This window comes from Nomascus leucogenys, chromosome 3 (genome assembly GCF_006542625.1).
Source record: "Nomascus leucogenys isolate Asia chromosome 3, Asia_NLE_v1, whole genome shotgun sequence".
Classification (NCBI taxonomy): Eukaryota; Metazoa; Chordata; class Mammalia; order Primates; family Hylobatidae; genus Nomascus; species Nomascus leucogenys.
Genome location: NC_044383.1, coordinates 95,807,465 through 95,822,097, shown reverse-complemented (window position 1 = coordinate 95,822,097; position 14,633 = coordinate 95,807,465). Strand labels below are relative to the sequence as shown.

The 14,633-nt window shown below is 41.1% G+C and overlaps 1 protein-coding gene across 3 annotated transcripts in view; it reads left to right on the top strand.

Moving 5' to 3' along the window:
- Positions 1–14,633, top strand: part of PPIL6 (peptidylprolyl isomerase like 6) — a 49,165-nt gene that overhangs the window by 16,825 nt on the left and 17,707 nt on the right. For 2 of the 3 annotated variants that reach the window (XM_003255553.2, XM_030809554.1), the window contains exon 6: positions 3,366–3,422. In XM_003255553.2, the coding sequence (XP_003255601.1) occupies positions 3,366–3,422 (57 nt within the window). Of the gene's footprint in view, positions 1–3,365; positions 3,423–12,206; positions 12,764–14,633 lie in introns of those variants that run through there. The other variant, XM_030809552.1, reaches the window with a different exon arrangement.

Here is a 14,633-nt window from a genome sequence, read left to right as displayed (position 1 = left end):
TAGCCTGTCATCTAGGCCGGAATGCAATGGCACAATCATAGCTCTCACTGCAGCCTCGAACTCTTCCCACTTCAGCCTCCCAAGTAGCAGGGATTATGGGCACATGCCACCATGCCCAGATAATTTTAAAAAATTTTTGTAGGCCAGGCACGGTGGCTCACGCTTGTAATCCCAGCACTTTGGGAGGCTGAGGCAGGTGGATCACGAGGTCAGGAGTTCGAGACCAGTCTGGCCAATATGGTGAAACCTCATCTCTACTAAAAATACAAAAATTAGCTGGCTGTGGTGGCACGTGCCTGTAGTCCCAGCTGCTCGGGAGGCTGAGGCAGGAGAATCGGTTGAACCCGAGAGGTGGAGGTTGCAGTGAGCCGAGATGATGCCACTGCACTCCAGCCTGGGCAACAGAGCAAGACTCCGTCTCAAAAAAAAAATTTTTTTTGTAGAGACAAAGTCTCACTATATTTCCCAGGCTGGTCTTGAACAGCTTTCCTCAAGTGACCCTCCCACCTCGGCCTTGCAAAGTGCTGGGATTACAGGCATGAGCCACCACACCTGGCCACATTCCATACATTCAGAGCTCTTCTCCAGAATGAGTTGTTTTATGTTATCAAATAGAACTAGAACACCAAAGGCCCTTACCACATTTCCTCTATTCATAAGACATTTCTTCAGTGTGAGTTCAGAAGGATCTTTTGAGATAAATTTAATGCATTTTATTATCATCATCATCATATTGAGCAGAATGGTGAAGATCATGATAATGAGAGGGGGCATTCTAGAAGCATGTGATGCTGCATGGGCATGACACTCTGCCAAGCACTGCCTGAGTGCTCTACTTGTGTTATTTCATTTCATCCTCAGAGCTACCTGTGAGGCAGTTACCATTATCCCTGTTTGTACAGATAAACAAACAGGTTTGGAAAAAGTAACCAACATCAACGTTTTAATCAAAAATCATCTGACTTTCAAATTTGCTTTTAACCACTATTCAGCATCTCTGAATTTGTTGTCAGAAGTATAGCAATAATATCAGATATACAAGGCTGAATTCAAGAGGGTGGACTATGGCCACAAAAAAGAATAGTAAATACGGATTGAAATGGTGTCAATATAAAATATTCACCTAGGAGATCTGAAGCAGAGGACAAGAGTAATGCTGGTGGATGTGGGAGGGAGGGGGCAAGGGAATGTGACCAATGGGTAGGTAAGCTGGCAGGGGAGAAGACCACCTGGGCGGATTTCCTTGGGAGAACCAACCCCTAGGATCTGAAGGGATTGATGGTGGGGGGGCCCTCAGCTTCCCCATTTCCAGATTCAGCCTTCAGCCATGACAACTTCCTTTGGAGAGCTGCCTGGGGCTGGGTAGTGAACCATGGCTGAGTGTTACGTGAGTCGGGTTGTAGACTTAAGGCTTATCAATTAACTTCTGAGCCAGCTTTCTGAGTAGTATAATTTTTTTTTTTTTTTTGAGACGGAGTCTCGCTCTGTCACCCAGGCTGGAATGCAGTGGCGCGATCTCGGCTCACTGCAAGCTCCGCCTCCCAGGTTCACGCCATTCTCCTGCCTCAGCCTCTCCCAGTAGCTGGGACTACAGGCGCCCGCCACCACGCCCGGCTAATTTTTTGTATTTTTAGTAGAGACGGGGTGTCACCATGGTCTCGATCTCCTGACCTCGTGATCCGCCCGCCTCAGCCTCCCAAAGTCCTGGGATTACAAGCGTGAGCCACCGCGCCCGGCTCTGAGTAGTATAATCTAAATGCTGCATGGCCTTTCTGGGATAAATTCTCTCTACATGCTTGGTGTTGCATCAGTTTTCTTTGAAAAATAGCACACACACTTTTATTGTACGTAAATTGCTCATACTGACTTTAAAAAGCATAGTCCTTCAATAAATATTTATTGAGCACTGTATTAAAGGAGGGAGCAGAATAGAGCTGAAGTTAGTAGAGAGATACTGATGGGGAGGATGGGGGAGAGAGGACAGACCTCAGAGCCCACTCTTTTCACTAGAGTTAGCTTTGCTCCTCTTTTAGCTGTGGATAGATAAAAAATAACTTGTTCATGGAGTCTTTTTATAGTGGGAGCATTGCCTAAACCAAAATATGCATAGCATGTGAACACCTGAAAAAAACCTTGTTACATTATAGGAAACTTTATTTCCAATACGCTAGGTAAGTAAATGAGTTACCACTATAGGATATGAAATTTTGAACATGAATTCTGTTTGCAGAACCTATTTTTTATTCATATTCTTTTTTTTTCTTTTTTGACATGGAGTCTCACTCTGTCACCCAGGCTGGAGTGCAGTGGCGCGATCTCAGCTCACTGCAACCTCCGCCTCCCGGATTCAAGCAATTCTCCTGCCTCAGCCTCCTGAGTAGCTGGGATTACAGGCACCAGCCACCACACCCAGCTAATTTTTGTATTTTTGGTGGAGACAGGTTTCACCATGTTGGCCAGGCTGGTCTCGAACTCCTGGCCTCAAGTGATTTGCCTGCTTCAGCCTCCCAAAGTGCTGGGATTACAGGTGTGTCAGCACACCTGGTTCTATTTTTTATACATATTCTAAAAATAACTTACTTTTCCTGTTTTAGCCTCTTAGTTTAATCTTGATCTCAGAAAAGCAAGATAGACTGTGGAATAACTTATGAAGAAAGCAGAATTTACGTGAACATACTTTGAAAAATTGTGGCCACAATTATAATTTAATGCTTCATCCTTTCAAAAGTTTGCATTATCATGAATGTAAAAGTGCTTACAAAATACAAGTGAAATTATTATAGTAATATTTTCGTAGTATGGATATTGAACAATTAGGTAACTTACTCTATTCATTGGCATAAGTGGAATCATATTGCATTCTTTTTTTTTTTTTTTTTTTTTTTTTGAGATGGAGTTTCACTCTCGTTGCTCAGGCTGGAGTGCAACGGCACAATCTCAGCTCACTGCAACCTCCACCTCCTGAGTTCAAGCAATTCTCCTGCATCAGCCTCCCTAGCAGCTGGGATTACAGGCACATGCCACCACACCCAGCTAATTTTTGTATTTTTAGTAGAGACAGGGTTTCACCATGTTGGCCAGGCTGGTCTCGAACGCCTGGCCTCAGGTGATCTGCCCGCCTCAGCTTCCCAAAGTGCTGGAATTACAGGCATGAGCTACCATACCTGGCTGATTCCTTTTTTTTTTTTTTAATTGAGATGGAGTCTCATTATGTTGCTCAGGCTGGTCTCAAACTCCTGGGCTCCAGTGATCATCCCACCTCATCCTTGAAATCATCATTTAAAGCAACATTTTTTCCCTGTCATTACTGTATCCTAAATCTTTTCATCTCAAAATTCTAATGTTTATTTGTTGCTATTTCTCAGATATAGTGTATGGAAAAGGAGATAATGGAGAGTCGATTTATGGACCAACATTTGAAGGTGTGTATCTTTACATTTTGTTAGTTATATATTAGTTGGTTATTCAAACTTAACAGGACCGGACAGTTTCACAATTCCAAATAAGATATCACGGGGGGCAATACTTACAGTACAAGCAAGAGTTAAAAATGAGCGGATCGGGGGGAAGCGCCCTAAGGCCCGACCAGAGCAGCTTCATACACACATATTTTTTTCACTTACCTAATGATATTATTTCTTTAGGATAAATCCCAGAATTAGGATTGTAGAGTCAAAGGGAATTTATATTTTTAGGGCTTGTAATTTCCCGTGCTGATACTTAGAACTGGTACCTTGATAATCATTCTATTTAGATTGCTGTCAGGTGGCCAGGTATGGTGGCTCACACCTATAATCCCAGCACTTTGGGAGGCCGAGGTGGGTGGATCATTTGAGGTCAGGAGTTCGAGATCAGCCTGGCTAATATGGTGAAACTCCATCTCTACTAAAAATACAAAAATTAGCCAGGCATGATGGCACACGCCTCCCAGCTCCTCAGGAGGCTGAGGCAGGAGAATCACTTGAACCTGGGACACGGAGGTTGCAGTGAGCTGAGATGGTGCCACTGCACTCCAGCCTGGGTGACAGAGTGAGACTCAGTCTCAAAAAAAAAAAAAAAAAAGAAAAGAAAAGAAAAAAAAGATTGCTGTCGGTAGAAAAACCCTGTGTAACATTTACAACAAAAGTAGGTGACAAGGTATCTACCTAAATTCCAAAATACAAACAGGTAAGGACAAACAACAAACCAACAGCCATGAAATCTGCACAGTATCAGCATCTGTGTAGGAGAGGGCAGGGCTTCCCAAGAATAGGGTACTTAGGATCCCCTAAGTAGCCAATAGTGTGTGAGTACAAGGGGCCCCCAGGAAGGTTGGAAGAGGCAGGAGCAGTCTAACCCCTGTGCACTCTCGAAACTGATCTGGTAAGGCTCTCTTCCAGGACAGGCTTCCATGCAGGTGGAACTGTTGGAAATGGTATCAAAATTATCCAGGATACAAGGACAATCATGACAGAGGGAATAGGAACAGAGCCAGAAATTTAAGGAAGAAAGCCACATGCTTAAACATGCAAGATTTTCAACATGCAAGAGGGAGCTTTTTGAAACTAGAAAATCTACTTTCTTTCTAAAGACACATCTTCTAAACATTTAGGAAAACTAATGTCACCCTATATAACAAAGAGAGGTTCTCTGAAAGAAAATGATGTTTATTCAGGAATAGGGCATTGCAGTAGGCATACATGTGCCATAGGAAACGATGTGAATATTCAGGAAGGTAAAGGGAGACAAAGGGTTTTAAAGGAAAATTGGGGAAGATTACATAATTGTTTTGAAATGATTATCCTTGGCTATAGTGATCAGTAACAAGAGTCCAAGGTTGGACTGGACAGGTGTCCCTGCAGAAGTATTAATATTTCCTGCATAAGGTTGCAATGGCCTTTATGCAAGGTTGTGGCTTTTGTAGTTCTTTGTGATTGTTTTGTTATCAGGCATACAAGTGTGAGAGTTCTCTGTTCATAGCTTTCCTTGGCTGTATTTGTCAGCATTTTTTAAACATGACTACATTTTGATTCTGACCACTATTACACTAATTTTATATTAAAATGAAAAATAGAAGTTTCAAGGTGATTATAAGAATAAAGAGAATAAGGAGCAGAGTAACATCAGCACTGATAGTGAATGTACCCTAGAAAGACATGCTCACAGGATACAGTTGACCCTTGAGCAACGTGGATTTGAACTATATGAGTCCACTTAAAGAAACTTACAGTCAGTTTCTTTAAAAAAAATAGAGACAGGGTCTCACTATATTCCCCAAGCTGGATTTGAACTCCTGGCCTCAAGCAGTCTTCTCACTTTAGCCTCCTAAGTAGTTGGGACTACTACCTACTTAGAGGAGCATTTTTTGGAGAAGCTGCCACTGCAGCTATACCATCAGATGTGAAAACCTTGCACTTTTTTGTGAATACTTTTACCTTTTTTTTCTTTTCTTTTTTTTTTTTAAGAGACAGGATCTCACTTTGTCATCCAGGCTAAAGTGCAATGGCGTGATCATAGCTCATGGTAACCTTAAACTCCTGGGCTCAAGAGATCCTCCTGCCTCAACCTCCCAGGTAACTAGGACTACAGGTGCATGCCACCATGCTGGCTAATTTTAAAAAAAATGTTGTAAAGATGGAGTCTTGCTCTGTTGTCCAAGCTGGTCTCCAACTCCTGGGTTCAAGTGGTCCTCCTGAGTTGGCCTTCTGAGTCATTGGGATTACAAGTGTGAGCCACCAAGCCTAGCCTGCAAAATACCTTTTTTGTCTTGTATTGAAAATGCAGCTTTTATGTGGGCACAGGATGGCTATAAGAAAGGCAGACCTGTAGACTCTAATATGATTTGAGAAAAAGCAAAGCTATTATATGACAACTTAAAGCAAAAAGAAGGTGAAAGATCTAAAACTGGATAATTTAATTCCAGCAAAAGATGGTTTGATAATTTTAGAAAAAAGTTTGGCTTTAAAAATGTCCAGATAACAGGAGAAGCAGCTTCTTCTGACCAAGAGGCAGAAGATGAATTCCAAGATGTCATTAACAAAATGACAAGAAGAAGGATATCTACTTGAACAAGTTTTATGGCAGACAAAAGTGACCTATTCTGAAAAAAAAAAAAAAGCCACAAAAAGGCCGGGTGCGGTGGCTCACACCTGTAATCCCAGCACTTTGGGAGGCTGAGGCGGGCGGATCACCTGAGGTCAGGAGTTCAAGACCAGCCTGGCCAACATGGTGAAACCCTGTCTCTACTAAAAATATAAAACTTAGCTGGGCGTGATGGCAGGTGCCTGTAATCCCAGCTACTCAGGAGACTGAGGCAGGAGAATCACTTGAACTCGGGAGGCAGAGGATGCAGTGAGCCGAGATCGCGCCACTGCACTCCAGCCTAGGAGACAGAGTAAGACTCTTGTCTCAAAAAAAAAAAAAAGCCACAAAAGACATTTATTAGTAAGAGAAGCAAGCACTAGCATTAAAGACAGGAAGGAATAGGCTAACTGTACTGTTGTGTGCCAATGCAGTTGGGTTTATGATCCAGACTGCCCCTAACCATAAAGCTGCTAACCTAAACACCCACTGCCAGCCTTTTGGTTGTACAAAAAGGCCTGGACAATGAGAACCCGTTTTCTAGATTGGTTCTATCAATACATTCTCCCTGAAGTTATAGGAAGTACCTTGCCAGTAAGGGACTACCTTTTAAAAAGTTCTTTTGATATTGAACAATGATGCCCCTGGCCACCAGGACACCATGAGTTCAACACCAAAGGCATCAAAGTGGTCTACTCATCCCCAAACACAACATATCTAATTCAGCCTCTAGTCAGGGGGTCATGAGGACCTTTAAGGCTGATTACACATGGTACTCTATGGAAAGGATTGTCAACATTATGGAAGAGAACCCCAATAGAGAGAACGTCATGAAAGTCTGGAAGGATTATACCATTCAAGATGCCATTGTTGTTATAGAAAAAGCGATGAAAGCCATCAAGCTCAAAATAAGTTTCTGCTGGAGTAAATTGTGCCCAGATGTTGTGCGTGACTTCATGGGATTTATGACAGAGCCCATCAAGGAAATCATGAAAGAGATTTGTGGATATGGCAAAAAAGATGAGGGGTGAACATTGTCAAGATGCGGATCTTGGAGAAATTCAAGGCCTAATATATACCACAGCAGAGGCATTCAAAGATGAGTTGATGGAGATGAGTGCCTCCGAACCAGTGCCAGATCATGAGGAAGAAGACGTAGAAGGAGCAGTGTCAGGAAACAAACTGACACTAGACAATCTGATGGAAGGGTTCCAGTTACTCAAGACTACTTTTGACTTCTTTTACAACATAGACCCTTTTATGATAAGAGCAATGAAACTAAAGCAAAGAGTGGAAGAAGGATTGATACTGTATGGAAACATTGCTAGAGAAATGAAAAAGCAAAAAGTCAAACAGAAATTATAATGTATTTCCGTAAAGTTAACACTGAGTGTGCCCACCTTTCCTGCCGCCCCTTCCATCTCGTCCACCTCTCTGCCTCTGCCACCCTGAGACAGCAAGACCAACTCCTTCTCTTCCTCCTCCTCAGCCTACTCGGTGTGGCAAGGATGAATACTGTTATGATGATCCACTTCCACTTAATGAATAGTAGATATATTTTCTCTTCCTTATGATTTTCTTTATAACATTTTATTTTCTCTAGCTTATTTTATTGTAAGGACACAGTATACAATACATGTAACACACCAAATATATGTAATCGACTATTTATGTTACTGATAAGGCATCTAGTCCATTGCAGACTATTAGTAGTTAAGTTACTGGGGAGTCAAAAGTTATATGTGGACTTTTGACTGCTCCAAGGGGTTGGTGTCCCTAACCCCTGCATTGTTTAAGGGTCAACTGTAGATCAAAACTGTAACAGTCAATATCAAAATAAGCTAAAAGAAGCCTGGGCAACATGGCAAACCCCATCCCTACAAAAAATACAAAAATTAGCTGGGCATAGTGGCACACACCTGTAATCCTAGCTACTTGGGAGGCTGAGGTGGAAAGATTGCTTGAGCCTGGGAGGCAGAAGCTGCAGTGAGCCAAGATTGCACCACTGCACTCCAGCCTGGGCAACAGAGCAAGACCTTGTCTCAGAAAAAAAAAAAAGGCTTAAAGACATTAAGTAAATGATACAAGACATGAAAGAGCTCATAAATCAGAATTAGAAAAACTTAAACATGATGTGACAGAGTTGAGGAAAGAAGGGCTGAGGAAAGCAATGAAAGAAAAATAATTTCAGAAGTGAGTAAACTACAAGGAACACAAGAGGAAATAAAAATACAACATATGTCCTAAAAGAAATACAAGGTAGGCAGAGGAACTTTTTTGTTTGCTTTAATTTTTGTGGGTACATAGTAGGTGTATATCTTTATGAGGTACTTGAGATATTTTGATACAGGCAAGCAATGTGAAATAATCACATCATATAAAATAGGGTATCCATCTCCTCAAGCAGTTATCCTGTGTGTTACAAACAATCCAATTATACACTTTTATTTTAAAAGGTACAATTATTATTGACTATAGTTGCCTGCTTGTTCTATCAAATACGAGGTCTTACTCATTTTTTCTTTTTTTGTGTGCCTATTAACCATCCCCACCACCCCCCTTTAACCCTCACTACCCTTCCCAGTCTCTGGTAACCATCCTTCTACTCTGTGTCTCCATGATTTCATTTGTTTTGATTTTTAGATCTCACAAATAAATGAGAACATGTTATGTTTGTCTTTCTGTGCCTGGCCTATTTCACTTAGCATAATGACCTCCAGTCCCATCCATGTTGTTGCAAATAACTGGATCTCATTCTTTTTTATGGCTGAATAGTACTCCATTGTATATATGTACCACATTTTCTTTATCCATTCTTCTGTTGATGGACACTTAGGTTGCTTCCAAATCTTGGCAATTGTAAACAGTGCTGCAACAAACATAGGAGTGCAGGTATCTCTTTGATATAATGATTTCCTTTCTTTTGGGTATATACCCAGCAGTGACATTGCTGGATCATATGGTAGCTCTATTTTTAGTTTTTTGAGGAACCTCCAAACTGTTCTCCACAGTGGTTGTACATTAATTTACATTCCCACCAACAGTGTACAAGGGTCCCTTTTTCTCCACATTCTTTTCAGCATTTGTTATTGCCTGTCTTTTGGATAAAAGCCATTTTAACTGGAGTGAGATATCTCATTGTAGTTTGGGTTTACGTTTCTCTGATGATCAGTGGTGTTGAGCACCTTTCCATATGCCTGTTTGCCATTTGTATGTCTTCTTTTGAGAAATGTCTATTCAAATCTTTTGCCCATTTTATAATCTGATTATTAGGTTTTTTCCTGTAGAGTTGTTTGAGCTCCTTATATATTCTGGTTATTAATCCCTCGTCAGATGGGTAGTTTGCAAATATTTTCTGTGGGTTTTTTGTTTGTTTTGAGACAGAGTCTCACTCTGTCACCCAGCATAGAATGCAGTGGTGCCATCTCGGCTCACTGCAACCTCCGCTACCTGGGTTCAAGCAATTCTCCTCCCTCAGCCTCCGAAATAGCTGGGATTACAGGCGCACACAACCACACTTGGCTAATTTTTGTATTTTTAGTAGAGACAGGGTTTCACCATGTTGGCCAGGCTGGTCTTGAACTCCTGACCTCGTGATCTGCCCGCCTCAGCCTCCCAAAGTGCTGGAATTACAGGTGTGAGCTACCACGCCCAGCCATGTCTTCACTTTGTTGATTGTTTCCTTTGTTGTGCAGAATCTTTTTAACTTGATATGATCCCATTTGTCCAGAGAGTTTCCTCGATGTCTTCTTGTAGTAGTTTCATAGTTTGAGGGCTTAGATTTAAGTCTTTAATCCATTTTGATTTTATTTTTATATATGGTGAGAGGTAGGGGTCTAGTTTCATTCTTTTGCATAAGGATATCCAGTTTTCCCAGCATTATTTATTGAAGTCTTTTCCTCAGCTTATGTTCTTGGCACCTTTGTCAAAAGTGAGTTCACTATGAGTGTGTGGATTTGTTTCTGGGTTCTCTATTGTGTTCTGATGGTCTATGTGTCTGTTTTTATGCCAGTATCATGCTGTTTTGGTTGCTATAGCTCTGTAGTATAATTTGAAGTCAGGTAATGTGATTCCTTCCGTTTTGTTCTTGTTGCTTAAGATAGCTTTAGCTATTTGGGGTCTTTCGTGGCTCCATGTAAATTTTAGGATTGTTTTTTCTATTTCCATGAAGAATGTCATTGGTAATTCCTTTTTAGAAGAAAGCAGCTTTATTGAACAGGCAGTGTTACAGCTCCAGTAGTGCTATAGCTCTGTGACTGCTCCTGCAGAGCAGGGCTACCCCGTAGGCAGAGAGTAGCAGCTCAGGACAGTTTTACAGTCACATTTATACCCACTTTTATTTGCATGCAGATTAAGGGGCAGTTTATGCAGGAAAGGGATAGTAACTTTTGGATCATTAGATGCCATGGAAAAGGCCAGTAACTCCCAGGTGTTGCCATGGCAACAGTAGATTGATATGGCACACTGATGGACAGGTCTGATTGAAAGGCGCTTTTGCCCTGGCCGTATTTTAGCTAGTCCTCAATTTGATCCATTGTCTGAGCCCCACCTCTGGAGTCAAGTCCTGCCTTCTACCTCATTTTCCCCTCAGAAATTAGATCCTCCTCCTTAATATTAAGAGGGCTGCAGAAGGGTCAAGGCCAGTCTTCTGTAACTGCTTGCTGCTGAGCTCATGGCCATAGGCCCTGCCTAGCACTGGAGGAGTAAAAAATCTCTGGATACCTGATGTAACGGGCCCACAGGCAGGACACTTTCATTCTCCAGGTCAGTAGATGGGATAGGTTGGAAGCCTTGTGCCAGCATTGTTTTTTACCTGGAACTGTTGTAATCTAGAAAACACGAACTTTTACTAAGAGGTTAAATAAGCAAGGGCCAAAAATTAGAAACAAAAAGATAACTATCCAAGGTTCTATGAGAGGTAAAAACCAGGTGAGACTTGGGAAAGCACTTGATAATTGACCAGCTATAGTTGGGGTCAGTGCCCTGGTTATATCTCTGTAACCAGGTGGCTTGTTCATAGATCTTTTGAATGTTAATCTCAACTTGCCTAGAGTTGTTAACATCTGTGCAGCAGGTTTTATTAATAACTACACAGACTCCACTGTGTTCAGCTAGTAAATAATCCAATGCTAGTCTGTTAACGAGAACTGCATTTGCCAAAGAGCCTAAAGACTCTTGAATTCCCTTTAATGCCTGACCTGTGTTGGTGGCTAAGGATTCTAGGGATTGAGTCAAGTTCATCAGAGTTGACTCATGGTAGGCAAAGCTGCCCCATGGTGCTGCTAGTCCTATCACTGCCAATTCCTGCCAGAATTACTCCTATTACTCACTTACTTCTGGTATTCTTGGGTGTTATGCAGTTACAGACAGTGACTCCTGGAGGGGCAAGAGTGGCCAGCATACATTCACCTCTGTTCCAAGATTTTGATATAAAAGGGAAAGCTACTCCTAAGAGAACAGGTGACTCCCTGGGGAGTTGGGCGCAGTTCAGGTTGTAACTTCTTCCCATTCATGCCACAAACAAAAATGAGCCAGTTGGGGCACAAACAGAAGCTCTGTGGGGTGTGGTATTTATGCTTTGCTGTGAAATTGTGTCTAGAGAGATATTTTTCCCCTGTTCCAATGGGGGTGGCGGGACACCCTTTGTTTTCCGGAAGGGGGCAGTACTCCCACCTTCCCAGATGAGGCAGTTTTTTTTCCTTATATGTTCTGATCCAGAAGGCACCATATGTGGTCTCCTCGCTTACAAATAGAATTCCATTTACCTTGCTGTGGCCTTGGGAACATGGCAACTAAAGTTTTATGAGAGCATCACAGGGAGGCTTCCACTCTTGTGTCATGAACACAACAGTGAATGCAAAAGATAGAATCATTAGTGCACTAGAGATATAAATACCCAATTTCCCAGGTCCAGGTAATGGTGGCAGGGGGTTCAAGTGGAATCCGTTAAGTGGGGGAGAGTTCCATTCAACAAGTAGGAGTTTGGGATTTGAAGATCACTATTGTTAGGAGGTCAGCGGGGATGGTAGTGAGATTTCTTAGGTAAGCCAGAAGATAGAACTCTCTATCCTGGGAATGTTCATGACAAATCCAGCAGCCACGAAGATGATTCCCTGATGCAATACTTGTCGAAATATTTGCTATAGAGTTGTGTTCCCACCCACACTGGACCAAGGTGATTAGGAGAGCAAACAGGATGAACAGTGACAACATGGTGTTCCATTGGGCCTTAGCATGGCCTCTACACCAAACAAGGACAAAAGAGTGTTTCCCAGGAGCTTGGCTAAAGCTACAGAAAAGAAGTATTATAATCAGGAAGAAGAAAAAAATTAAAGCTCCAGCAGAAATGGCACCAACTGATCTTCCACGTGGGACACAAGTGAAGATCTCTCCAGGATACCTCAGCTGGGATGGGCTCAGCGAGAGGGGCTTGCATCAGGTGGTAATCCATGGGTCTGCTGGTCAGAGAAGTGGGCCCTACACGAGGCAGATGGCACTATGGCCACCCTGCTAGTGGGCTGTCATTGGTATTTTGATAGGGATTGCATTGACTCTAGATTGCTTTGGATAGTATGGACATTTTAAATAATATTGATTCTTCTAGCCTATGAACATGAAATAGCTTTCCATTTTTGGGGCATCCTCTTCCATTTCTTTCATCAGTGTTGTATAGTTTTCATTGTAGAGATTTTTCACTTTGGTTAATTCCTATTAATTTAGTTTTATTTGTAAATGGGGTTACTTTTTAGATTTCTTTTTCAAATTGTTCACTGTTGGCATACAGAAATGCTATTGATTTTTGTATGTGTTTGTATCTTGCATCTTTACTGAATTTATTTATCAGTTCTAATAGATTTTTGTGTGGAGTCTGTAGGTTTTTCCAAATATGAGATCATGTAATCTATAAACAAGGATAATTTGACCTCTTTCTTTTTTTTTTTGAGATGGAGTCTTGCGACACTGTCGCCCAGGCTGGGGTGCAGTGGCGTGATCTTGGCTCACTGCAACCTCTGCCTCCTGGGTTCAAGCGATTCTCCTGCCTCAGCCTCCTGAGTAGCTAGGATTACAGGCACCTGCCGCCATGCCTGGCTAATTTTTTTGTATTTTTAGTAGAGATGGGGTTTCACCATGTTGGCCAGGCTTGTCTGGAACTCCTGACCTCAAGTGATCCGCCCACCTTGGCCTTCCAAAGTGCTGGGATTACAGGCGTGAGCCACCACACCTGGCCTGACCTCTTTCTTTCCAATTTGGATCCCCTTTATTTCTTTCTCTTGTCTGGTTGCTCTAGCTACATAGTACTAGGAGAACTATACCCAGTCTTTTGAGGGTTTTTATCATGAAGGGATGTGAATTTTGTCAAATGCTTTTTCAGCATCAGTTGAAATGATCATATGGTTTTTATCCTTCATTATGTCAATATTGCATTGATTGATTTGCATACATTGAACCATCCTTGCATCTCAAGGATAAGTCCTACTTGGTCATGATGAATGGCCCTTTTAATGTATTGTTGAATTTGGTTTGTAAGTATTTTGTTGAGGACTTTTGCATCAGTATTCATCAGAGATAGTGGCCTGTAGTTTTTTTTTTATGATGTGCCTTTGTCTGGTTTTGGTATTCAGTGTAATACTGGCCTTGTAAAATGAGTTTAGAAGTATTCCCTCAGGAGGAGGAAATTTTTTTAAACCAAAAGTAAATGAAGAAAGGTAAAAATTATTTACAAGAAAGTGACAAATATTAAAGAAAGCAGAGATTTAATATTTAGATGATACGTATCTCTAAGGAATTAAATTAATGCAGAGGAACAGAATGAATGCTAAGACTATAATTAAAGAAAACTTCCCTAAAATACAAAAAGGATTTGAGGTTCTATATCTTATTTTAGGTGGTGGTTATACAGCATCAAACTGAACATCAAAGATATATTTATTAAATTTTAATAAAATGCATTTATCTTAGATGTTTGACACATTTTGACAATTGTGTATACCTCAAGCATATGTTTATATTGTAAGTAAAAATACTTATATATCTCAACTGAAAATGTTTATACCTCAAATAAAAATATCTGTAAAAAATTGAAACCACTTATTGAAAATGCATACCATGAACCTGACAATTTGAAGCAGAACAACCAACACCAAGACATATTTTCCTAACATTATTGGACATTGAAGAAAAATTATTTGGGCATCTAGGGAAAAAGAGCAAATGATTTATAAGGGAAAGAAAATTAGATTATCATATTCTTTGACAGCAACACTGTATGCCAGAAGAAAATGGAACAATATATTTATGAACTCAAGCAAAGGAAACGTGAGCAAGGATTTTATATCTAGTCAAACTGATGTTGAATAAAGGGCACACAGGTTTATCAACATGCAAGACTTCAGAGAATAGTGTTGCCATGAGCCCTTTCTGCAGCATCTGCTGTAGGATGAATTTCACAAAACTAAATATTAATAATAAGAGAGACCTTGACACACAACTGGTGGTGAGCATTAATCATATTATTATTTGTGAATTTATTATATTCAGTGAGGAGTATGCCAGGTGTGGCAGCATGCACCTTT